Raw genomic sequence first — 26,995 nt, 5'->3', positions numbered from 1 at the left:
CTCCTTAGTTGTTTCATTCAGAGTTGCTGAGACTCAAAATATCTTTTCTATGAACTGTCCTTTCTTTCCTGAGAATGGCAGAGCCAGTGCTAATGTTGGGGTAGTGGGCACTTCAGAGTGAAAAGGCTCTGGTTTAAACTCTATCTCATTCAGCCACACTGAGCCTCAGTGTCCTCCTCTGTAATAGTGAGACTAAGAAGTACCCACATTGAATCATTGGGATGTTAACTGTAGTCTCAAAATAGGCAGGGGAGAGGGCACAGCTTATCCTTAAAAAGAAGGATCCCTAACTCTGAGAAATGAACTAGGGGTGGTGGAAGGGGAGGTGGGCGAGGGGTGGGGGTGACTGTGTGATGGGCACTGAGGGGGGGCACTTGATGCGATAAGCATTGGGTGTTATTCTATATGTTGGCAAATTGAACACCAATAAAAAAATAAATTTATATATATAAAAAAAGAAATGGGTAATAAAGAAGATTGCATAAGCACACCCTCATATATATAAAAAAAGAAGGATCCTAATGGCTTTAGTCACTCCATGCAAATATTTTATGTTCTGCATATGTGTAAGAAAAGAGACCAGATTCTGCAAATCAGACCTCATCCCTATCTTCCCTATCACCTCGCTCTTATTGCAGGCACTTGAGAATGGGAAAAAGAGGTAAAAAGTGTGGCTTATACAACATGCCCCTCCTTCTGAGACCTGGTCTTCTGGTATCACACAGCTTTAGATTGCAGAATCATGGGAAGGCTGCTGAGGGCAAAGAGTAAACTGGTGTTTTAGAAAAAGTAGCTTAGGTGGCACATTGCCAGGCTCTCAACCTTGCAGAGCTAGCTCCCTTAATGTGAGTCCCAGAGAAGAAGGGTTGGATTTCAAAAGAGCTGACACCCAGATTTTTTTGCGTATGTGCAAGGTCCACAATACGAACCTCAGTGCAGGAGACAAACCTAACCACAGTCTGCAAGACCCTACTGAACTGACAGCATCAGAGGGAAATTTCATCTCCAAAAGTCTGCTCCTCTTCATTTGTTTCTGGGGACACCTGCAAGGATTGGTGTGGTGAGTGCTTTCCAGTTGGGGAAACTCATACACACACACAGAAAAATCATTGCTTTGTGACATCATCTCCACTTAAATGGGACAAATTAAAATGGCCATACTGGGTTATGATCAGGATATGATGGCAAAGATACCTAAGGAAAAAGAATAACTTAAGAAGCATATATCTGGCACTTATTCTGTGAATGGTATCTTGTTAGGTAATATGAAAAATTCTTGCAGGTCTCTGATCTGAACTAATAAATGGACTAGAAGAGATTTGGACACTTTTATGGAAGTAGGGAGTGAATGGAGCCCTTAATATGTGGAGACTGCACATATTATCATATTTAACCATTTTGGTTATATTACAAGGGAGGCAGTTTTTTCCCTGCATGTGACTCAAAAGAAGGTTCATGTATTTAAAGTCAGAAAAGAAATCAGTAGATGAATAAGCATACCTTGCTTGACTGAACTTCGCTTTGTTGTGCTTTGCAAATATGGTGCTTTTTCAAATTGAAGATTTGGGGTGACCCCATATCAAGTCTATGGGCAGTTTTTTCCAACAGCATTTGCTACCTTTGTGTTTCTATGTCACATTTTGCTTATTCTTGCAGCATTTAAAACTTCATTGTTATTATATTTGTTAGGGTGCTCTGTGATCAGTGATCATTTGTACTTGGGATGTCATGAACTGTGCCCGTATAAGATGATGAACTTCATCACTAAATGTTGGGTGTGTTCTGACAGCCCTTCCACTGCCTCTCTCCTTCTCCTTGGGCCCTCCTATTCCCTGAGACACAACAATATTGAAATTAGGACAGTTCATAACCATACAACGACCTCTAAGTGTTCAAGTGGAAGGAAGTAATACATCTCTCACGGTGAATCAAAAGCTAGAAATGATTTAGTGAGGAAGGCAGGCCAAAAGCCAAGACAGGCTGAAAGCTAGGCCTCTTACACCAAAGAGTTAGCCAAGCTGTGAATGCAAAGGAAAAGCTCTTGAAGGAAATTAAAGTGCTACTCAGGGAACACACGAGTAATGAGAAAACAAAACAGCCTCGCTGCTGATATATAAAATGTTAGTTGTCTGGAGAGAAGAATAAACAGCTACCGCATTCCCTTAAGCCAAAGCCACACTCAGAGCAAGGCTTCTCTTCAATTTTATGAAGGTTCAGAGAGGTGAAGAAGCTGCAGAATAAAAAGTCTGAAGCTAGGAAAGGTTGGTTAATGAGGTTTGTGGGAAGAAGCTGTCTTCATAACATCAAAGTGCAAAGTGAAGCAAGTGCTGATAGAGAAGCTGCCGCAAGTTATCCACAAGATCTAGCTGAGATATTAATGAAGGTGGCCTCACTAAACAGCAGATTTTCAATATAGATGAAATAGCCTTCTTTTTATTTTATTTTATTTTTTTTATCCTGGATTTTTAAATTTTTTTATTTTTATAAATTTATTTTTTATTGGTGTTCAATTTGCCAACATATAGAATAACACCCAGTGCTCATCCCGTCAAGTGCCCACCTCAGTGCCTGTCACCCAGTCACCCGACCCCCCGCCCACCTCCCCTTCCACCACCCCTAGTTTGTTTCCCCGAGTTAGGAGTCTGTCATGTTCTGTCTCCCTTTCTGATATTTCCCACTCATTTTTTCTCCTTTCCCCTTTATTCCTTTTCACTAATGAAGTAGCCTTCTATTGAAAGAAGATGCCATCTTGGCTTTCATAGCTAGAGAGAAGTCAATTCCTGGCTTCAAAGCCTCAAAGGACAGTCTGAATCTCCTGTTAGGAGTTAATGTAGCAGGTGACTTTGAGTTAAAGTCAATGTTCATTTACATTCTGAAAATCCTAGGGCCATTAAGAATTATGGTAAATCTGCCTGTGCTCTATAAATGGAACAACACAGCCCAGATGACAGCACATCTGTTTACAACATGGTTTACTGAATATTTTATGCCACTGTTGAGACCAGAAAAGAAGATTCCTTTCAAAATATTACTGCTCGTTGACAGTACACCTACTTCCCCAAGAGCTCCGATGGAGATGGACAAGATTAATGTTGTTTTCATTCCTGCTAGCACAACATCCATCCTGCAGCCCACGGGCCAGGAACTAATTCTGACTTTTAAGTCTCATTATTATTTAAGAAATAAAATTCATAAGGCAATAGCTCCCACAGAGAGAAATTGCTCTGATGGATCTGAGTAAATTGTAAAACTTCTGAGAAGGACTCACCATTCTGGCCACTAAGAACATTTGTGGTTCATGTGAAGAGATCTAATATCAACATTGACAGGGGTTTGGAAGAAGTTGTTTCCAACCCTCATGGAGGACTTTGAGGGGTTCTAGACTTCAGTGGAGGAAGTAATTGCAGTTGTGGTGGAAATAGCAAGAGAACCAGATTTCAAAGTGGAGCCTGAAGTTGTGGCTGAATTACTGCAATCTCATGATTAAGACTTCAATGGATGAGGAGTTGCTTATGAATGAGCAAAGAAAGTGATTTCTTCAGGTGAAATTTACTCCTGGTGAAGATACTGTGAAGATTGTTGAGATGACAACAAAGAATTTAGAATATCACATAATCTTCGTTGCTGGAACAGAGGCGGGGTTTGAAAGACTCCAATTTTTTTTTTTGAGCTCTGAAAATGTTTTATTTTTTTTAAATTAATTTTTATTGGTGTTCAATTTACCAACATACAGAAAAACACCCAGTGCTCATCCCGTCAAGTGTCCGCCTCAGTGCCCGTCACCCATTCCCCTCCACCCCCTGCCCTCCTCCCCATCCACCACCCCTAGTTCGTTTCCCAGAGTTAGGAGTCTTTATGTTCTGTCTCCCTTCCTGATATTTCCCAACATTTCTTTTCCCTTCCTTTATATTCCCTTTCACTATTTTTTATATTCCCCAAATGAATGAGAACATACACTGTTTGTCCTTCTCCGATTGACTTATTTCACTCAGCATAATACCCTCCAGTTCCATCGGAGCCTCGGTGTCCATCGAAAGATGAATGGATAAAGAAGATGTGGTTTATGTATACAATGGAATATTACTCAGCAATTAGAAACGACAAATACCCACCATTTGAAAGACTCCAATTTTGAAAGAAGTTCCACTGTGGGTAAAATGCTATCAAACAGCATCACATGCTACAGAGACATTGTTTGTGAAAGTGGTCAATCACTGTGACAAACTTCACTGTTGTCTTATTTTAAGAAATTGCTACTCCAACCTTCAGTAGCTACCAGCCTGGTCAGTCAGCAGCCATCAGCATTGAGGCAAGACCCCCCACCAGCAAAAAAGATTATGACTCACTGAAAGCTCAGATGATGGTTAGCATTTTTTAATATTTTTTAAATTAAGGTATGTACATGTTTTTTTGACATGATGCTATTTCATCCTTTTGTTTTCTTCAAATGATTGATGATGACTTGGGAAGGAGACAGAGGACACGCACCTAGAAAAACCAGGAACATTCACCAGTCTGCATATCGCCCAACTGGTTAGAGCAGCAGGAGCCAAAAGTGCAGTGGAATCTTTGTAACCTAGGTAAGTTTTTTCCATAAAAACAAGTTCATATTGGTTCCATTTCTACAAATCCAAATCTTTCATGACCGCCCTGAAGCATCAGTAGTCCTGAGGACCTAAGCTGAAAAGAAGTACCTAAGTTCTGGGAAGTCAAAGGGAACAGGGAGCAATCCAGTAAGAAAAACACCTCAGAGCTAAGTAGTTAAGTGTCAATAACTTCTAGTCAAGGACTATGTGGAACACCTGTAAGCCAGCAAAGTCAGATTTATTGTCTGTTGCAACAAGAGAGAGAGAGCACACCTAAGGAAATGTGGTGCATCTTAGTAACAAGTCAGGAGGGACCTGACAGGAATTTTGGGGAAGGGTTCAAGAAAGCATGGGTTTGCTCTGCTTGAACACTGTCAGAAGACTTCTATGGAAGACTTTTGTACTTTAAGCAGGAAGAAAGAACAGGGGTAGAGAAGTTGTTACCTGGGGAGAGTATTTGGCCATGTTTGCAGATAATGCTGCCTTCTTGTTTTGTCCATGCTCAAACGTGATTATGAAATGGTCTCTTTTTTATTTTCTTCCATCATGGCCACAGAATGACCTTGCCTGGTGGTGTTGTTCTGTGAAAATGTTATATTTTAAGGGCTGCTTTTTTTTTCCCTTAAATTTCTAAAATACCCAAAGTGGAATGTGGAACTTTTTAAAATGACCGGGGAGCAGGAAGTGGCAGAGGGAAAATTAAGTAGAGACAACAACTTCCTTCTAACATCTACATTTTGAAATTTACAACTACTAAATCTATCAAGAAGTCACCTTGATTGTTTAAAAATAAAAAATCAGCACCATTTGTCGAAAAGACTATCTTATCTCCATTTGTATGGACATCCTGGTAGCAAATCAATTAATTGACCACAATGCCTATTTCTAGGCTCTCTATTCTATTCCATTGGGTTATTTGTCTATCTTTATGCCAAGACCCCTTTGTAATGATTATAGTCACTTTCTAGTAAACCTTGAAGTCACGTAAATTTTAGAATCTGTGACTTTCTACAAATAAAACGTGGGATGTTTTATGGCTAATTTGAAACTACAGATCAATTTAGGGGAGAAATGGTGACGTTAGCAATAGGAAGTCTGATTCTATTATGAATAGTTTCAATTGCTCCATCTTTGAGTTCACTGATCTTTTCTTTTGCAATGTCTAATCTACTGCTAATTACATCTCATGTATTTTTCATTTTAAATGCTGTATGTTTTCATTTCTATAAGTTCCATGCATCTTTTTTATGTCTCCCCTTTTTCTTCTCATCATGATCATGTGCTCCTCTATCTTCTTAAACACGAGGAACAATATTATTATAGCTATTTAATGTCCTTGCCTGCTGATTCCAACATCTCTGCATCTACCCATTTTTTTTCTTTAGGCAAGGAGAAGCCTTATTTACAAGTGTTGTAAAGAGGTGGGAGATACTATTGCAACAGAGGAGAGGCACTGTTGCAACTGCAAAAACACTTTGACCATAGATCTGGTAATGTCAGATGTTTCATTTGCTGTCACGATGATGTTTCAGATGATGTTTCATTTGCTGTTTAGTTTGTCTTTTTTGGGGTGAGAGAGATAAGTCCAGGTCCTGTTACCCTAGCTTGGCCAGGAGGAAAGTCCTCCTCCCTGCTATTCTAAAGTCACAAAATTACCCAGTTCTGACCTGGAGCGTGGCATCTCACACGCAGCCGGTTTAATCACAACATCTCAGAACACTTCTTCAGTGCCTTCACTTAGAAGTGACTTTGTACTCCTCCAAAGATCATAGTTCCAAAATAGAACACTGTAACACCACCTCTTTTCTCCTCTTCTGAGTGGTTGGGATTTCATAGAATGTTCTGGTCATCGCAATTTCATGCAGTGAATCAACTATATATTATTTACTCTAACTAGTAATCTGTACAATATCCACCACGGGTGCAAGTGTGAGGCTTCAAGATGGAGTAAGGCTTAAAAACAGGGTGAAAATACCAGTTTGGAATATAGCCTGGAAATTTTTTTAAAAAGGTTTATCATTTATATTTTAGTCCACATCCAAATGCCCACATTAAAAAGACTGCAGCAAAATAGCACCCAATACACAGCACTTTAACTCAGGTGGGGAGAAGGAGGAGGAGGAAGAAAAGGATGGGACAAGAAAACGGTGGGAAGGAAGAAAAGAAAGAGGAGGAGGAGGGCTAGCAGTAATAAAATATCGTTTTCAGTGCTTTATTCTATGACAGGTACTCTCCTAAGCACTTATTGAGTCATTTAATGTATTAACTCATTTAATCTCCACAAAAATTCTATAAATAGTGCTATTATCCCATCTACCTTTGAGGTCCTGAAAAATCAGTAAAAGAAATCCTTCAGAATGGAGTCAGGAAGCCAGCAGAGGGACCTCTGGCCATACCACTCTTCGTTGCACACACCTGACCCAACAGAACCTGAGCACTCTCTATGCTCTACCTTACCGGGAAGCAGAAGGAAAGGTTTCCTCCTCTCCTTGGCAACAGTCCAGCTAATGAGAAAGGGTCACGGCTCAGCCAATGAGAATCCCCTAAACTTAGGTAATGCCTCCTTTCTTCCAATGGGTTTTTTATTTAGAACAGACTTCCCATCTCCTGTCTTCCGAGTCCTCCTCTCCTTTATTCTCCAAACTTGCTTATATTCTTTCATAGCTTCCTTATCCCAGATTATAATTCCCTGCTATTCTTAAATAAGCTATTGTCGATGGTAAAATAACTGGCAGTTTTACTTTTGAAGTTAACAGAGGAAACCAAGGCACAGAAAAAGTAAGTCACTTACCCAATGTTACATAGCATTTTTACTGGTAAGAGTCGGGGGAATCACTAATGGCAAATGCATTTCAGTAGAAATTGAATTCAGTAGAAATGTTATAAATACTTAAAAATGCGCTTGTTAATCTAAATTGAAACTGGTAGCTGGAATATATACTACCTTATGTTGTAAGAAAATGAGTGAAAAGATGTAGAAAGTGCCTCCCCCACCCCAGCCCCCACTTTCTACCAGTCGCGTCCTTTCTTGGAGTTAGTGAAGGTCACATCGCTGAAGAGAACTTGCTACTCGTGTTCAAGACTCTCCTTCAGCCTCTTCTCATTCCTGGCTGTTTCTTGGTTCTCCCTCTAGGCTAAAGTATCTTCCACAATATGCTACTGCAAGGTGCCCAGATGCTGCAGACCCTGGAGAAATCCCTGAGGAAGAGCCTTCCTGAATCTTTAAAGGTGACAGTGGAAAATTCTGGGAGGAGTGAGGAATAGAAACTTCCTATAAAATAAGGAAAGAGACTAACACTTATTAGCACTTGGTCTGTAGCAGGTGCTAGTGGTGTTTTCTCTCACTGAGTTTGCATGACCTCTCTACAAGATATTTGCTACTGTGCTTGTGTCACTGATGAAAAGATGAGTTCAGTTAGGTAATTTACCTGATATCACATAAATAATAACTTCGGTGCTATGTTATGAACATGGGTATGTGTGGGACCTAAGTGCCTTTTGCTCTGTGCTCTGTGATTCAAAAAGCGTGCCCTTGGTCCTTTCCAAAAAAATATTCTGTGATAACATTGGAGTTTTATCCAGAATTTTCTTCCAAAGTTGGCTGAGACTGCATATTACTGTTTAAATTGTTCTCTCGAAAAGAATACTTGCCAGGTAAGAGATTAACCATCATGTCCTCTCTAAAATTCATAAGATGTCAATTCCTATTTTGACTTAAACTTCCCAGTGTCTCTGAACTTGCTGTGTATCAGGCTATTTTGTGGCTGACTCCCAGTATCTCCCTTAACTTAGTACAATTGGTCAGAAATCTCAGGATTAAAAAAGATGTACACATAAATACCTGCATCCAGAACTGTGCAAGAGCAACTCTAATGACAGGTTTGGGTACTTGCCTGTGTTTTTCTTTAGCAACCAAAGAGCTATGTTCCCCTCCAGTGGAACCAAAACACAATCATGTGTCTTTGTGTGTGTGTATGTGTGTTTAGAAGACAGATGTTTTTCCCTGAAAAAAAAAAACATTTCTGCAGACATAGAAATTAGATTTTTACTGTTTTATAAGGCACTCGTGTAAGATTTATACATTCTATTTTAATTTTTAAAAGATTTATTTATTGATTCATTTGAAAGAGAGGGAGAGAGCAAGCACATGAGCAGGATGGGGTGAGGAGGGCAGAGAGAGAGGGAGAAACAGTCTCCCCACTGAGCAGGGAGCCCAACATGGGGCTCAATCCCAGGACCGCAAGATCATGACCTGAGCTGGAAGCAGACACTTAACCGACTGAGCCACCCAAGTACACCAGATGCATACATCTTAGATAAGATAAATGCATTTGCCTCCTGCACTCCCTCACAGGTCTGTTACTCCCTTCTTTGACTATAAAGGAGAAAAATATTAGCATTATTTTATTTGGTGATCACATGGCTTAATTTTCAATTATTAGAAACAGATTAAGGAAACAACCTGCCCTATTCTTTAATTACTACTAAAAAAATGACTTTGAGCCACAACTGACCCTTGAACAATGTAGGTTCACTTTTTGTTTTTTAGATTTTTATTTATTTATTCATGAGAGACAGAGAGAGAGAGAAAGAGAGAGAGAGGCAGAGACACAGGCAGAGGGAGAAGCAGGCTCCATGCAGGGAGCCTGATGCAGGACTTGATCCTGGGACTCCAGGATCACACCCTGAGTGGAAGACAGGGGCTAAACCGCTGAGCCACCCAGGGATCCCCTGTAGTTTCACTCATACATGGATTTTTTTTCAGTAATTACACTACACTACTGTAAATGTATTTTCTCTTCCTTGTAATTTTATTAATAAGATTTTATTCTCTCTAACAACACAGTATATAATATACAAAGTACATCTTAATCAACTGTTTATATCAGCAGTAAGGCTTCTTCTGGTCATTGTAGGCTATTCATGGTTAAGTTTGGGGGGAATCAAAAGTAACATACAGATTTTCCTCTGTGCAAGGAATCAGTGCTCCTAATCTCCATGTTGTTCAAGGGTCAACTGTGATCCAAAACTAAAGTCACGCACTTTGGTAGATTCTCACTAACATTAGTCTCTATTAACCTAATATTTAATTCCTTTCATTTGGTAATCCTTGAGATCCAGGCAACCTTGCAGGAAGACAATAAATTCTGGGGAAGGAGGTAACATCAGTTAGATGCTCTGTGAACAGTTAACTAAGATATTTTTATGGTAAGTAGCTATTTTGTAAGTTCTTCAGGGCACAAGTTTTTCTTCGTACTTTTGTGTAGAATTTTGTCATTTAAATTTCCCTTTACCCCTTATGTTAATTGGACCCCAAATATTTTGAGAAAATTATTAGCATATCCCCAAGTGTCCTTTCTTGGAATATCTCTGTGGTAGGATAAGTGCCTCAATTTTCATGAACAATTAGCATTCTCCTTCTTTGGTTGCATATTAAAGATATACATTTTCCCCTAATTGAAATCTAGAATATTTGTATGCTGGGTACTTTTAATGGATGTATAGCCTAAAATTCAAAACTTACTTGAGTCTCTGTTGAGAAAAAGTCTAGCCATTTCTCTAAGTGTTAGATATTAAATACATTTTAGTGCTTGTGTCAACTCCAGTTGAGTCAACTTACAGTAGTTGCCTGGGTATGTTCTGAGTTCAACAAGAAAAAAGAAAAAAATTTTTTTAATTAATTAGGCCATGGAAATAACAAAGAATAACAGTTCTACATGTTTTCAGATCTCATAATGGATAATATTGTAGTGTAAATCAATTTTACAGGCCCCAAATGCAAATGTGTAAAAAGGTAACATTTGTATTTTGCCAAACTATACTGAACTTCTATATCAAGACTTCCCTCATGGTTGAAAACAAAATAAATTTAGATAAACTCAGTCAACTGAGAATTTTTTTTAAAGATTTATTTGTTTATTTTAGAGAGAAAGCACATACATGTGCAAAGCAGGGGCAGGACCAGAGGGAGAGGGTGATGGAAAGAAACAGACACCCCGCTGAGTGCAGAGTCCAATGCAGAGATTGATCCTATGACTTGAGCTGAAACCAAGAGTTGGACACTTAACTGACTTAGCCACATAGGCACTCTCAGCTGAGGTTTTTCACCCTTCTCTTTCTCCCTGATCTAACAATTATTTATGTGGGATGGAGAGCAGGGAGAAAGATCCTGGTATAGTCTTTGCCCATCATCTATCCATGGTGGAAATTATTCAAGTATATATCATCCTTTTGACCTTGGGTCATTGGCATGTTTCTTCTAAAGTTGGCTGAGACTGCATATTAATGTTTAAATTGTTCTCTCGAAAAGAACACTTGCCAGGTAAGAGATTAACCATCATGTCCTCCCTAACCATCTTTTTGACCTTGAGTCATTGGCATGTTTCCATGCTGTTATCTGCAGAGGCTTCATTTTTACATGAGCCACAAGGCCCATGCTGGTATCCACTGCTGCACTCCCCCATCCCCATGCCACAAAAATGCAATGCCCACGCTAGGTCTCATTCATTCGCTCCCCCTCCTCTCTCTCTCTCTCTCAACAACACAATGAGGGTGAGAATCCACCAGGGACTCCAAGTCTCAGAATCTCCCAGCCCATTCTCTTGAGCACTATGTTGTAGTCTCTGCTTGTTGGTGGAAGTTAATTTAATCTTTCCAGAGAATAATGTGGTCACTTATGTTAAGGAGTTTAAACATGTTGCATAACCCTTGAACCAGCAACTACTCTTCTGGATATTCTAAGAAAATATCAGGTTCCCATGCAAAGGTTTCTGTGCAGGCATGTTCCATGAAGAATTATTTGTCAAAATGAAAAGTTGGAAATGGCTAAAGTGACCATCGGCAAATAAATCAAACTGATATATCCATACAATGGAATCTTATGCACCCATTATAAAATAATTGAAAATTTTTCTGTTTATGAACATAGAATTATGCCCACAATATATTTAGTGGGGAAAAACACCATGTATCAAATCATTTTATTTTTGTAAAATTCTGTATCTCTGTGTGTATGAATAGAAGAAAGTCTTGGAAGAGATCATTTTAAATCCTAAAATGAAAAGTGGTATTCTTAAAATCATCAAATGCTATCTGTCCAAACATTTCACTCTACGCGTGTGTGATTCATATTGGATGGGGAGAAAGAGATCTTCTCATCTGAGGTTTAAAAAAAAAGTAGTACGTGGGGATTGTTTCACCTAGATGCCCTATTTGACCCTATTCCAACACCAAATTCCATAATTTCATAGAAATAATCCTTGTCCTGATCAAACAAGGCACTTAACTATCCTTCCTAACAAGCTGACCCTCTCTCCCTTACTGGGATGCTGCAGGTTTATGGGACTGTCTTCCACATGAACCAAGGAAACCCATTCAAACTAAAGGCTCTAGTGGACAAGTGGCCTGATTTTACAACAGTGGTTACCCGCCCTCAGGAGGAGGTAAGGTGTCAAATGTGGAATGAGTATGTTTCTATGTTCATGTTTGCTGTGCGCCTGCCATGTGCCTAGCAGTGTGGCAGCCCCAGGGAATATAGAAATGAATTGTGTGATAGTGAGCAAGTCCTCTCCTCAAGGAGCTGGAATAAAAAATTAGCAAATAAAACAACACAGTGTGAAGTGTGCAGAAACAGATGTACAATACAGAAATAGCCCAGGTGAAAGTCGATTCAACTATGGAGGTTAGAGATGGAGGTTACCAGATAAGGTCAGAGACACTTCCTGATGAAAGATCTCATCTGTGCTAGATTTTGTACAAGTTTTGTAAATATTATTAAGCTGACAAAAAAGAGGCCATTCCACCAGAGAAAACACCAAGGGCAAAGACAGGAAGGTGTGAGACAGCACGATGAGCTAGGACAATTATAAAAAGTAAATTTATAAAATTATAATCTCCATATGCATTTGGGGGAAACATTTAAAGATTTACTTATTTTTATTTTAGAGAGAGAAAGAGAGAGGGAGAAAGCTTAAGTGGGAGGAGCAGCAGAGCGAGATGGAGAGAATCCCAAGCAGACTCCACACTGAGCATGGAGCCTGATGCGGGGCTGCATCTCACAACCCTGAGATCATGACCTGAGTTAAAACCAAGAGTTGGACATTTAACCAACTGTTCCACTCAAGTGCCCACATTTTGGGAAAACATGTAAAAACTAGTGAAACTAAACAGTTAATACATTTCAGACAAAAATTCCTAAGCTTACTTTTAAACACTCAGTAAAATTACAATTTATAAAAATACAAATATTATATCTTTCATAGAAATAAAGTTATTTGAGACCACAAAATTAAGCAATATGTAAAGAAATTTGTATTAGTAATAAAAACTGAACTGAAATGAAATTATTTGATATTTTATGTTATATGTGATCGTAAGGAACAGTGTGTTAGTGGGTATCCTTGCTGAACTGTCAGTGTATTTTGGGGCAACATTTTCCAATTATTTTTTATTTTTTATTTTATTTTTTTTTAGTAATAAATTTATTTTTTATTGGTGTTCAATTTGCCAACATACAGAATAACACCCAGTGCTCATCCCGTCAAGTGCCCCCCTCAGTGCCCGTCACCCATTCCCCCCCACCCCCCGCCCTCCTCCCCTTCCACCACCCCTAGTTCATTTCCCAGAGTTAGGAGTCTTTATGTTCTGTCTCCCTTTCTGATATTTCCTACCCGTTTCTTCTCCCTTCCCTTCTATTCCCTTTCACTATTATTTATATTCCCCAAAGTAATGTCCAATTATTTTTTAAAGAAGCTTTCTAATTCTGCACTGAATTGTGGTAATATTTTCCTGTCCCTCCTTCCTCCTCATAATCCTATCTATTGTAAGGAGTTAAGAAGACAGAGGAATAAGGGGACCCTAAGTTTGTCTTGTCCCTCGAATACAACTAGATAGTGATCAAATCATTCTGAACACCTAAGAAACCAGTCAGAGATCTGAAAAAACAAATGCTGCAAGTCCACAAGTAGAAAAGCAATTGCTGTTTGGAAGATAAGAGGTACAGATACTTAAACCTGGGGTGATATAGGTGAGGATACGGAGTCAGGGAGGGATCCTGCTTAAGGAGACTACCACTAAGTAGTATAAGCCATGGAGTACAGAACTGGAACTTTTAGTCTCCTGGGTCAAAAAAGAAAGGATGGTGCCTAATTGTGGCATAGTTCACAGGTGTAGGGACAGGAAAGGCAGCTGAGAACAGAGAATCTAGATGCTGGCTTTCTGCTCTGTGTTGCTATAAATGGTGGTCCCTTCCCCTTCTTGGGAAGGGGTCCAGCAAAAGGTGGAGTGGGTTGAGACCCTCCCTGGGAGGACAGCATGGGTCCCTACCATGGGAGTCCTTACAGTTTTGGAGTTTTGAAACTCCAAAATTTTATCTCAGTTCTGTTGCCTAAGATAAAAATGCTTGGACATATACAGGGTGAACACAGAGTTCTGACAGAAACCAGGGAGACAAGAGTGATTGATCGCATTTCTCTCAGGGCTCATTGAAGAGTGGGGGGTGAGAATTTTCAGCTGCAGGGCTAGAGAGGAGTTTGCCACCATTTTCATCCCAATGCTGCCCATGCTGAAAGCCTTCAGGGAGCAAAACAGTGCCAGTTAGTGGAGTCTGGAGCTGCCTACATCGAGCCATGCCTCTGTGCACTGGAGGTACATTTCTACTGGGACAAGTCCACCTCAGAGTCAGCACAACAGGTGCCTCCCCCAGGGGACCAGCACATACAACTCACTTGCACCATGTTCACTGATCAGTTAATGATAGAGGGCTGCAAAGCTTCAGCTCTTGGGGAAGCCAGTATATAGCATTCTTTTTATTTTTAGTCTTTAGTCTTTTAGCATTATTTTTCCAGTTATTTTCTTATTTCTCAATTCTTTTTTAATTTTTATATATACATTATATGTATTTTTTCATTTTTTTTTCATTGAATTGTATTTTATATATGCACACCTTTCTTTCTTTCTTTCTTTCTTTCTTTCTTTCTTTCTTTCTTTCTTTCTTCTTTCTTTCTTTCTTTCTTTCTTTCTTTCTTTCTTTCGGTATCTAGTTTCTTTGAACAAGAGGACCAAAACACACACAAGATCTAGGGGTTTTTTTGCTGTTGTTGTTGTTTTCTTTCTTTTTTTTTCTGGACAAAATGATAAGTCAGAAAAATCCAACTCAAAAGAAAGAACAGGAGGTAATTAATACAGCCAGCAACTTAATCAATACAAATATAAGTAAGATATCTGAACTAGAATTTTTTAAAAGATTTTTTTATTTATTCATGAGAGATGCAGAAAAAGAGGCAGACACAGGCAGAGGGAGGAGAAGCAGGCTCCGTGCAAGGAGCTTGATGCAGGACTTGATCCCAGGAATCCGGGATCATGCCCTAAGCCAAAGGCAAATGCTCAACCCCTGAGCCATCCAGGCACCCATTAACTAGAATTTAAAAGTACAATTATAAAGACACTAGCTGGACTTGAAAAAAGCATAGAAGACACTAGAGAATCCCTTACTATAGAGATAAAAGAACTAAAATCTAGTCGGGCCAAAATTAAAACTGCTATCTCTGAGATGCAGTCCCAAGTGGAGGCCACAAAAATGATTATGAATGAAGCAGAAGAAAGAATCAGTGATAAAGAAGATGAAATGTTGGAAAATAAGAAAGCTGAAAAGAGGGGGAAGTAGGGAAAGAAAACTATAAGATCATGAAGGTGGACTTAGGGAACTCAGCAATTCCATACAGTAAAATAAAAATCCGTAATATAAGAATCTCAGAAGAAGAAGAGTGGGGAAAAGGGGCAGAAGTTTTATTTGAACAAATTACAGTTGAGAATTTTCCTAATCTGGGAAAGGAAACAGGCATTCAAGTCCAAGAGGCACAGAGAACTCCTCTCAAAAATCAACAAACATAGGTCAACATCTTGACATATTATAGTGAAACTTGCAAATTACAAAAATAAAGAGAAAATCCTGCCGATCAGGACAAAAGGCCCTTAAGCTACAAGCATAAGCACATTAAGGCTGGCAGCAGACCTGTCCACAGATACTTGGCTGGCCAGAGCAGACTGGCATGATGTAGTCAACATGTAAATAGGAAAAATATGCAGCCAAGAAAATTTCATCCAGCAAGGCTACCATTCAGAATAGAAGGAGAGAGAAAGAGTTTCCAAGACAAACAAAAACTAAGGGAATTTGTAAACACTAACCCACCCTGCAAGGAATATTTCAGGGAACCCTTTGAGCACAGAGAGACCAAAAGTAACAAAGACTAGAAAGGAACAGAGACTTTATAGGTAATACAAGGTCACAAAATTCATATCTTTGAATAATTATTCTTAATATGAGTGAACTAAATGCTCCAATTAAAAGACATAGGGTATCATAATGGATTAAAAAAAAAACACCAACAAAAAACAAGACTCCTGGAATAAATAATCAAAATTTGTATGGAACCAGAAAAGACCTCCAACAGCCAAAGGAATGTTGAAAAAGAAAACAAAAACTGGTGGCATCACAATTCTGGACTTCAGGCTCTATTACACAGCTGTAATCATCAAGACAGTTTGATGCTGGCACAAAAACAGAGACATATTTCAATGAAACAGAGGAACCCAGAAATGGATATAACTCAGTGGTCAACTCATCTTCAGCAAAGCAGGAAAGAATCTCTGATGGAAGAAAGATGGTCTCTTTAAAAAATGGTGTTGGGACAATTTGGTAGCCACATGCAGAAGAATGAAACTGGACCACTTTCTTATACTATATACAAAAATAAATTCAAAATGGATGAAAGACCTAATTGTGAGACAGGAATACATCAAAATTCTAGAGGAGAACATAGGCTGCAACCTCTTTGACCTAAGCTGCAGGAAGTTCTTTCTAGACACAACTCCAAAAGCTCAGGTAACAAAAGCAAAAATGAACTATCAGGACTTCATCAGGATAAAAATCTTCTGCACAGCAAAGGAAACAATCAACAAAACTAAAAGGCAACCTACAGAATGGGAGGAGATATTTGCAAATGACATATCAGATAAAGGGGTAGTATCCAAAATCTATAAAGAATTTATTAAACTCAACACCCAAACCCAAAAAATCCAGTTAAGAAATGGGCGGAAGACATGAACAGACATTTCTCCAAAGAAGACATACAAATGGCCAACAGACACATAAAAAAATTCTCAATATTACTCAGCATCAGGGAAATACAAATCAAAACCACAATAAGATACCACCTCACATTGGTCAGAAAGGCTAAAATTAACAATTCAGGAAATGACAGATGTTGGTGAGAATGCAGAGAAAGAGGAACCCTCATAGACTGTTGGGAATGAAAGCTGGTGCAGCCACTCTGGAAAACAGCATGGAGGGTCCTCAAAAAGTTAAAAATAGAGCTACCTTATGACTCAGCAATTGCACTACTAGGTATTTTTCCAAAGGATACAAACATAGTGATTTGATGGGGCACATGCACCCCAATGTTTATAGCAGCAATGTCCACAATAGCCAAACTGTGGAAGGAGCCCAAATGTCCATTGACATGAATGGATAAAGAAGATGTGGTATATATATATATATATATATATATATGAATATTACTCAGCCATCAAAAAATGAAATCTTGCCATTTGCAATGATGTAGATAGAGCTAGAGGGTCCTATATTAAGTGAGTAAGAGGAAGTCAAAGAAATATTTCAGTCAGAGAAAGACAAATACCATATGACTTCACTCATATGTGTAATTTAAGAAATGAAAAAGATGAGCATAGGAGAATGGAAAGAAAAAAATAAGATAAAAACAAAGAGTGGGGGTGGGGGTGGGGAATGCCTGGGTGGCTCAGTGGTTGAACACCTGCCTTCAGCTCAGGGCGTGATCCTGGGATCCGGATGGAGTCCTTTATCAGGCTCCCTACAGGGAGCCTGCTTCTCCTTCTGCCTGTGTCTCTCATGAATAAATAAATAAATCTTCATAAACAAAGAGCGGGCAAATCATAAGAGACTCTTAACTCTAGGAAACAAACTGAGGGTTGCTGGAGGAGAAATGAGTGGGGGGACAGGTAACTGGGTGATGGGCATTAAGGAGGGCACTTGATGTAATGAGCACTGGGTGTTATATGCAACTGATGAATCAATAAATTCTACCTCTGAAACTAATAATACACTACATGTTAACCAAATTGAATTTAAGTTAAAAAATTTAATAATAATTTAAAAATAAAAAATAGAAAGCAAATTTAAAACAATAATATTCTCATCTGTTATTTAATCATTTGAGAGGACCTTCCTAAATAAGTGGTTTCTTTCTTTTTGGAACTACACTTTGTTGAATTCTAGCATTGTTTTATTTTTAAAAATTTTTTTATTGGAGTTCAATTTGCCAACATATAGCATAACACTCAGTGCTCATCCTGCCAAGTGCCCCCCTCAGTGCCCATCACCCAGTCACCCCAACCCCTCGCCCACCTCCCCTTCCACCACCCCTTGTTCATTTCCCAGAGTTAGGTGTCTCTCGTGTTTTGTCACTCTCACTGATATTTTCACTCATTTTCTCTCCTTTCCCTTTATTCCCTTTCACTAATTTTTATATTCTCCAAATGAATGAGACCATATAATGTTTTAGAAAGGATTTCTAATTTTTCATCTTCTTTTGTTTCATTAAGTATAGATGGAGATTTTAATCCAGAATTAGTTATAACCAGATTTAATGCTGGGACATTCATAGATGTGTGTTCTGCAAGTATTTGAACTGCAGTAAAATTCATTCTTGCAATAGATGCTTTTCCTTATTATTTGTTTTTCTCTTCTTCCTATTGAGAATAACAGAAGTATAGAAGAATGCTTTCCAATAATTCCTTTTTGATTTGAAATGTTAATGCAGTATGTGGGTAGATAGTAGTACCGTTATGCAATTTCCATCATAATTGAATACTTGACTCTCTTCTCTTGATCTCATTATTTAAATGATTTAGGGATAACTGGAATGTACCAATAAAAAAAACAACATACATTAAAAATATCACAATGTATCTCACATTTTGGTCCTTAGTACATTTTGAGGGTATTTTGGGGTTTTTTTTTTGTTTTTTTTATTAAAGATTTTATTTATTTATTCATGAGAGACACACACAGAGAGAGAGACAGAGAGACAGAGAGAGGCAGAGACACAGGCAGAGGGAGAAACAGGCTCCATGCAGGAAGCCCAACATGGGACTTGATCCCAGGTCTCCAGGATCATGCCCTGGACTGAAGGTGGCACTAAACCGCTGAGCCACCCAGGCTGCCCTTTTTTTTTTTTTTTTTTTTAAGAATAGTTTAATTAACTTTTGCTTTATTCTTAAAAAGTTCCTTCGATGGAAACAAAGTTAGAATTTTATATCAGAAGGAAAGAAAAACACTTATGAGCACGTATAATGCCTCCTCAACCTGAAAAGCAGGAAAGGATAATAAATAGCAAAAATCAGATAAAAATACTTCTATTATAATAGACACCATATTGCAAGTGCATTTGAAATTAGCAATGCCTAAAATTTATTTCCTTGACATTTGTCTTCCAAAGAGTTCAGAGTGCTTCAGTGTCAGTGTGTCATTTGTCTTCCAAAGAGTTCACAGTGCTTCAGTGTCAGATTTTGTATGTAGTGTAAGAAAGTGGTCTGGTTTCATTCTTTTCCATGTAGCTCTCCAGTTTTCCCGACATCATTTATTGACGAGACTGTCTTTTTTTCCACTGGATATTCTTTCCTGCTTTGTATGTCATAGAATAATAGGTAGTATAAGCAGGAATTTATTTCTGGTTCTCTACCCTGTTTCATTCATCTGTGTATTTATTTTTGTGCCAATACCATATTGTTTGATTATGAAAGCTTTGTAATATATTCTGAAATCTGGAATTGTGATATCTCCATCCTTATTTTTCTTTCTCAAGATTGCTTTTGTTATCTGGGGTGTCTTTGAGGGTCCATACAAATTTTAGTGTTATTTGTTCTAGTTCTGTGAAAAATTCTGTTGATATTTTGATTGAGATTGCACTGAATCTGTACTTTGGGATCTGTAGTATGGAATCTTTAGTATGGAAATCTGTGCTTTGGGTAGAATGGACATTGACAGTATTAATTCTTCCATTGCATGAGCATGGAGTCTCTTATCCTTTGCTTGTGTCATCTTCAATTTCTTTTATCAGTGTTTTGTAGTTTTCAGAGTACAGGTCTTCCACAGTTTCCTAGGTTAAGTTTATTTCTAGGTATCATATTCTTGCAGATGCAATTGTAAATGGAATTTTCTTAATTTTTCTATTACTTCATTATAAGTGTATAGAAACACAACCAATTTCTGTGTATTAATTTTGTATTCTGCAACTATAATTAATTCATTTTTTACTTTTAAAAGTTTTTGAGTGAAGTATTAGGGTTTCTTAGTATCATGTCATCTGCAAACAGTGGCAATTTAACTTCTTTATGAATTTGGATACAATTTATTTCCTTTTCTTGTTGGATTGCTGTGTTTAGGACTTCTAGTACTATGTTGCATAAAAGTGGCAAGAATGGGGGTTCCTGGGTTGTGGTGGCGCAGTCCATTAAGTGTCTAATTTTTGGTTTCAGCTCAGGTTGTGATTCCATTGTCATAGGATCCAGCCCTATGTCTGGCTCAGCCCTCAGTGCAGAGTCTGCTTGAGATTCTCCCTCCCTCTCCCTCTGCCCCTCTTGCTCTTTCTCTCTCTCTCTGAAATAAATAAGTAAATCTTTAGAAAAGAAATTGGCAAGAGTGGACATCCTTGTCTTCTTCCTGACCTTAGAGGAAAGGTTCTCCGTTTTTCACCATAAAGGATTAATATCCAAAATACATAAAGAAATTACATGACTCAACACCAAAAAACAACCCAATTTAAAAATTGGCAGAGGACCTGAATAGATATTTATCCAAAGAAGACATATGCATGACCTACAGACACATGAAAAGATACTCAGTATCACTCATTTTCAGGCAAACACAAATCAAAACCACAATGAGATATCACCTTATAGCTGTAGGAACGGCTACATGAAAAACAAGAAATAACAAGTATTGGTGAGGATGTAGAGAAAAAGGACCTTCATGCACTGTTGGTGGGAATGTGCATTTGTGCAGCCACTGTGGAAAACAGTAAGGACATTCCTCAAATAACTAAAAATAGAAATAGCATATGATCCAATAATTGCACTACTAGATATTTACCCAAAGAAAATGAAAACATAAATTTGAAAAGATATATCCACTCCTATGTTTATAGCAGCAGAATTTATAATAGCCAAGATATGGAAGTAACCCAAGTGTCCATCAAGAGAAGAATAAATTTTAAAAAGATTTACTAAGTGTGGAGTATTAGCCAGAAAAAATGAGATCTTGCCATTTGTGATAACATGGATGGACCTAGAGGGTATAATACTCAGTGAAATTAAGTCAGACAGAGAAAAACAAATACCATATGATTTGCCTCATATCTGGAATCTAAAAAACAAACAAGAAACAAAAAAATCAGAAACAGATCCATAAAGACAGAGAACAAACTGATGGTTGCCAGAGGGGAAGAGGGTAGAGGGATGGGTAAAATGAGTAAAGGGGAGTAGGAGCTACAAGCTTCCTGTTAGGGCATGAATAAGTCATGGGGATAAAAAGTATAGGGTAGGGAATAGTCAGTGGTGGCGTAAAAGCATTGTATGGTGAGAGACAGTAGCTATACTTGTGAGCATAGCATAAAGCATGGGCTTGTTGAATCATTATGTTGTGCACTTGAAACTAATGTAGCATTGTATGTCAGCTTTACTTCAATTTTAAAAAAATTCAGAGTACAGTGGAATTTAGAAAAAAGTGTTGCAATCATGAAATATAAAGAATTTGTTTTTCCTCTTTTCCCAATGACAATAGGAGATGATAGATGATTTTGATCACTACACCAATACCTACCAAATCTACTCCAAGGACCTCAAGAACTGTCAGGAATTCCTTGGCTCACCAGAAGTCATCAATTGGAAACAGCATTTGCAGATCCAAAGTAAGAGAAATGGGATGTGTCTAGACTCACTTCTCCGTCCTGAACAATTTTCCCTATATCTCTTACCCCGTTAGCTCAGAGCCTCAGCCTGCTGCCAAATTTTTAACTCACCCATAAAAGAAGAAAAAAAAATACCCTTAAAGCTTGCAAAGAATGGGAACTATAATATAATTTCTTGATAGCCAAGGATGCATGGCATATTTTGCAGACACATCCAGGATCCCTTCAAGTCACTGGGTACCAAAGCAGAGTTCTCCTAGGGCCTTCCATTCCTGGAGTAAGAATGACAACTTGTGCCATAAAGCCCATCCCAGATCATGAAGGTCAATTGTCATGGTTATGGACATGTCACCTAGAGTCATTCTCCCTAGGATGGCATCTTCCTGTTACTTGGTATGTGATTCTAGCCACATAACTTATGCTTTCTGAGACCATGACTTTCATACACAAAAATAAAGATAGTAATAGGTCCTCGAACACAGGGGCATCGAAAAGATTAAATGAAGCCTTGAATAAGAATTTCTTACTAAAATACCTGGATGGGTCAGTTAACTTTTGCTACATAGCAAACTTCATAATTCTGTGGATCAACAGTTTGGGCTGGGCTCTGCAGGGCAGTTCTGCTGGTCTCACTTGGGTTTACTCATGCAATTGCAGGCAGTTGGTATGTGGACTATGGGCCAACTGCTGCAGCATGGCCTCAGTCACATGTCTGAATGATAGTTCTAGGTGTCAGTGTTGGCTGCTATGTTGATGGCACGTCAGGAGCACATGACCTCAGCAGGCTAGCCTAGGCCTATTCATATGTATTGGTTTCAAGTTCATTGAGATCATAAGGAGAGGGGAAGCCCCAGTGTTCAAGCACTTTTAAATTTTTCCATGAATCAAATTTATTCTTTCCCACTGGCAAAAGCAAATCATATGGTCAAGGTTAGATGCAGTGCAGGAGAGGACTACTCCAGGAAATGGGTACAAGGAGATGCAAATGGATGTAGGTCATCACTCCAACAATCTACTACACTGAGGACATGCTAAGCACACAATGAATATTGGCTACTATCTTTGGGGGGGCCCACTACTTAAAAAAAACTCCTCTCCTTTCATTATCAAAACTACATTATTATGAAGCCCAGAAAACTTGGTTCCAGTCTTGTTTTGCTACTAATGGCTTCATGAATTTCTGGGCTCATTTTCGCTCATGTAAAACATGGAAAATTGCACAAATCCTGACTACATGACTCTGATTACACAGCAGCACTGAGCCCAGAACCTAGGTTCTCTCTAAATTCCAGAAACTTCTTACTCCACCGTAGAGCTTCTCTATAGAATGCACTTAAATCACTGTCTCGCGTTTATCAAACTCAACACCCAAGAAACAAACAATCCAGTCATGAAATGGACAGAAGACATGAACAGACATTTTTCCAAAGAAGACATACATGTGACCAACAAGCACATGAAAAATGCTCCACATCACTTGCCATCAGGGAAATACAGATCAAAACCACAATGAGATACCACCTCACACCAGTGAGAATGGGGAAAATGAACAAGGCAGAAAACAACAAATGTTGGAGAGGATGTGGAGAAAGAGGAACCCTCTTGCACTGCCAGTGGGAATGTGAACTGGTGCAGCCACTCTGGAAAACAGTGTGGAGGTTCCTCAAGAAATTAAAAATAGATCTATCCTACGACCCAGCAATTGCACTACTGGGGGTTTACCCCAAAGATACTGATGTTGTGAAATGCTGGGACACCTATACCCCCAATGTTCATAGCACCAATGTCCAAAATAGCCAAACTGTGGAAGGACCCATGATGTCCTTCCATAGATGAATGGATAAAGAAGATGTGATCTATATGTATACGATGGAATATTACTCAGCCATCAGGAAGGATGAATACCCACCATTTGCTTCTACGTGGATGGAACTGCAGGGTATTATGCTGAGTGAAATAAGTCAATCAGAGAAGGACAATCATCCTATGGTCTCACTCATATGTACGATATAAGGAATAGTGAAAGGGATTATAAAGGAAAGGAGGGAAGCTGAGTGGGGAAAAAATTAGAGAGGAAGATGAACCAGAGTGACTCCTAACTCTGGGAAACACACAAAGGGGAGAAGGGCAGGGGTTTGGGGTAGGGGGTTGCAGAAGGGGAGGTGGGCAGGGGGTTGGGGTAACTGGGTGACGGGCACTAAGGAGGGCACTTGATGGGATGAGCAGTGGGTGTTATACTATATGTTGTCAAATGGAATTTAAATTAAAAAACAACAACAACACTCTCTCTTTACAATTCCACCTAGGTTCACAGCCCAGCCTGAATGAAGTGATACAAAATCTTGCAGCGACTAAATCCTTCCAAGTCAAGCAAACACAGTGCTTTCTCTATTTCTTGGCTAATACAATAAAGAAACTGGTTCCTTCCCTGCTGGATGTAAAGAAGTTAGCACCCGGTGGTGGCAAACCTAAGCCCATGTGAGTTTGATACGAGTCACTGTGCACTACTCACAACTCCCACTGCTGTCGTAGCCTCCTGTTTTCTCTCCCTGCTTCCACTCTGGCCCACCTACAATCAGTATGCTTCAAAACAGCCAGAGTATTCTTTTTTTTTTTTTTTTTTTTTGTAATATAATTCAGACCAAGTTCCTCCTCTGCTTAAAATACTTCACCATTTCCCTTCTCATCTGGAATATGTCAAGCCTCTGCCAGCTTCTTTGACCTATCCTGTCCTTCCTGTTCACTCACTACAACAGTGGCCTTTTTCTGTCCCTCTGTCATGGCAAGCTCACCTATATTCAGGGACTTTGCATCTGCTATTTCCCTTGCCTACTTTTATCTCTCAGGACAAGAAAGGTAAAAACAAATACAAACCACCATACTCACGACTTTGCTTTTCTCCTGGACCCCCCATAGCAACCAAGAGATGTTTAAACTCTCCTCCCTGGATGTTACCCACGCTACCTTCGTAAATAAATTCTGGCATTTCGGTGGCAATGAGAGGAGCCAGAGATTCATCGAACGCTGCATCCAAACCTTCCCCACCTTCTGCCTGCTGGGGCCCGAGGGGACCCTTGTGTCCTGGAGCCTGATGGACCAGACGGGCGAGCTGCGGATGGCTGGTACCCTGCCTGAATACCAGGGCCAAGGCCTTGTCTCTCACGTCGTCTATTCCCAGGTCCAGGCTCTGGAGAAACTCAGCTTCCCCCTGTATTCTCACACAGACAAGAGTCACAAAGTTATGCAGAAGATGTGCTACCGTCTGCATTTCATCCGCATGCCCTGCGACTGGAACCAGTGGCACTGCACGCCTCTGTGAAGCAGCCCTGAACACAAGACAGTGTTAGATGGGCCTGGGCCTGGAAGGACAAGAGAGAAAGAATAAACTGTAATTGTAACCATCTGTAAAGGAATGGCACTATCTGGGCCTTGAGGAGGCAGCATGATTAATCAGCCAGACCACTCTGGTCCCTGCACACAAATCACAGATGGGCTTCTTTAGATTTATCAGTATTAAGCAGCCCCAGGTATTCCCTTGGTGGCCCCACATAATTTAGCCTCCCACACTTCTGGGATCTTTGTGACACTGATTCAACAGCTCCATGTTGCCCCAGATGGTTTCTTCTGGAATTCCTAGTACATGGAGTAGTAGAGCCTTAATAAATTTTACAGGGAGGGTAATATTTTCTGGGCATTATGATTTATTCCTCTTCCTTTCTGTGGCCATTTCCTTAGTGTTCCACAAATGTATTCTGCTCATTAGGCTTATAAAGATTATCTTTTCCTCTGATAGCTGCCTTAGAGGTACATTAAATATATATATATATGATGTAAGGTTAAGAAAAGTACACATGATACAGCAGGTAGAGTTAATAAGAAAAAGGCATTTAGCCTGTCCTCTCCTCACTCCCATATCTCCCTAAACCCACCTGAACCCCAACCAATAAAGAGATTTTGTGTTTCACTGCATACATTGAAATGAAGTGCTTCATGATGGGGAGAGTATGGGTGAGTTTATGGAAAGAGGGCAGTAGGACAGACCCAGGGAGTAGATATTTATTGAGAAGAGACAGAAGGTAATGGGAGGGCATGGATATATCTTGCCCCACTTGCCCTCAGCACGTTATTTCAGATTGCCTGAATCCTGTGAAGTTCATGGGAGATTCCAGAGGGGAGTGTGGTGGGACATTCTTCCTGGTGGAGACATTTGAATAGGGAGGGTTCCTTTGCCCCAGCACTTCAAGAGAACCAGGTTTAATTTCTTGGCCAATCAGTGTTTCTCTACCTTGGCATGATGGACATTTTAGGCTGGACAATCCTCTGTTGTGGGATGGGGACTGTCCTGTGCATTTGTAGAATGCTTTGCAGGACCCCCGGCCTCTACTCACTGATGCCAGTAGCACCCTCAATCCCAGTGAAGACAACTAGGAATGTCTCCAGATGTTGATAAGTGTGCTCTACAGGCAAAGTCCCCTGTGATTGAGAGCCACTGGTCTAGAGGAAGGGTTCCCAAACTTGAGCCTCCATCAGATCACAGACTGTGATTTAACCATCAGGCCAGTTAAAACACAGACTGTGGAGCCTAACTCCTAGATTTCTGACTCAGTAGATTTTGGATAGAGTCCCAGAATTTAAATTTCTAACAAGTTTCCTGGTAATCCTGACACTGCTGGTCCATGAACCAGGCTTTGAGAACCATTGGTTTAGAGAAATAATAGAACATATTATGTCCCAAGTCCCAGATGAAAATTCATATTGCACACTGCTTAGGCATATTATTTTACTTCTGTAGGTATGATGTAAATTTATGTTCTGATTGATAATATTATTTCATTACAAATCCTTAAGCTTGTAAAAATGTTGTCATTAAGAAGCACAATAGGCAGATACCAAACTACACTTTCACTATTTCCTCCTGAAACTTACTTGCTAGAGAGTGATTTTTTAATAAAGGAAAAGAGTATCTTCAGCAATTGAACACTGTGTCATGGAAAACCACAGACCTTTGGGTGCTAAGAGCTGCCCAGCATGACCATTTCACCTGGGCTGTTGGAAATCTGACCTGAAGGATCTTTTGTGGTCAGGCTTCCAGTATGGAGTGAATACATCACAGGAATAGAAGGCACAGCTTAGGGAATATTGTCAATGATATTGTAATAGCCTCATCTGGTGACAGATGGTAGCTTGTGGTGAGTATAGCATAAGGTATAGAGATGCCGAACCCCTATATTGTATACCTAAAGCTAACGTAACATGGTGTGTCAACAATACTCAGGTACAAAAAAAGTGAAAAAATTAAAGTAGGAAATTCTGGAAAAGAAATCTAAAAAAGATCACCCTGGGCCCTCACTGGAAGGGACTCCATTGTTTTCTTCTGGTGACCAGTAGAGCTGTTAAGCTTACAAA

General features: G+C 39.4%; 1 protein-coding gene across 4 annotated transcripts; it reads left to right on the top strand.

Annotated features, from left to right (window-relative positions):
- Window positions 1–854: 854 nt before the first annotated feature.
- Window positions 855–25,558, top strand: GLYAT (glycine-N-acyltransferase). 4 transcript variants are annotated; one of them, XM_026012843.2, is made up of 7 exons: window positions 855–1,060; window positions 4,471–4,580; window positions 7,720–7,814; window positions 11,921–12,028; window positions 21,463–21,589; window positions 23,896–24,067; window positions 24,506–25,558. In XM_026012843.2, exons 3-7 carry the CDS (start codon window positions 7,740–7,742, stop codon window positions 24,906–24,908), a joined length of 885 nt encoding a protein of 294 aa, XP_025868628.1. In that variant the 5' UTR covers window positions 855–1,060; window positions 4,471–4,580; window positions 7,720–7,739; the 3' UTR covers window positions 24,909–25,558. The 4 variants fall into 4 exon arrangements, with proteins under 4 accessions (XP_025868628.1, XP_025868631.1, XP_072615118.1 ...); XM_026012846.2 differs by lacking the exon at window positions 4,471–4,580 and having other exon boundaries at window positions 923–1,060; XM_072759017.1 differs by lacking the exons at window positions 855–1,060; window positions 4,471–4,580 and adding an exon at window positions 5,977–6,076.
- Window positions 25,559–26,995: the final 1,437 nt, after the last annotated feature.

The sequence above is a fragment of the Vulpes vulpes genome, chromosome 5 (genome assembly GCF_048418805.1).
Source record: "Vulpes vulpes isolate BD-2025 chromosome 5, VulVul3, whole genome shotgun sequence".
Classification (NCBI taxonomy): Eukaryota; Metazoa; Chordata; class Mammalia; order Carnivora; family Canidae; genus Vulpes; species Vulpes vulpes.
Note: the sequence above shows the minus strand (reverse complement) of the source record. Positions and strands in the feature narration are given on the sequence as shown.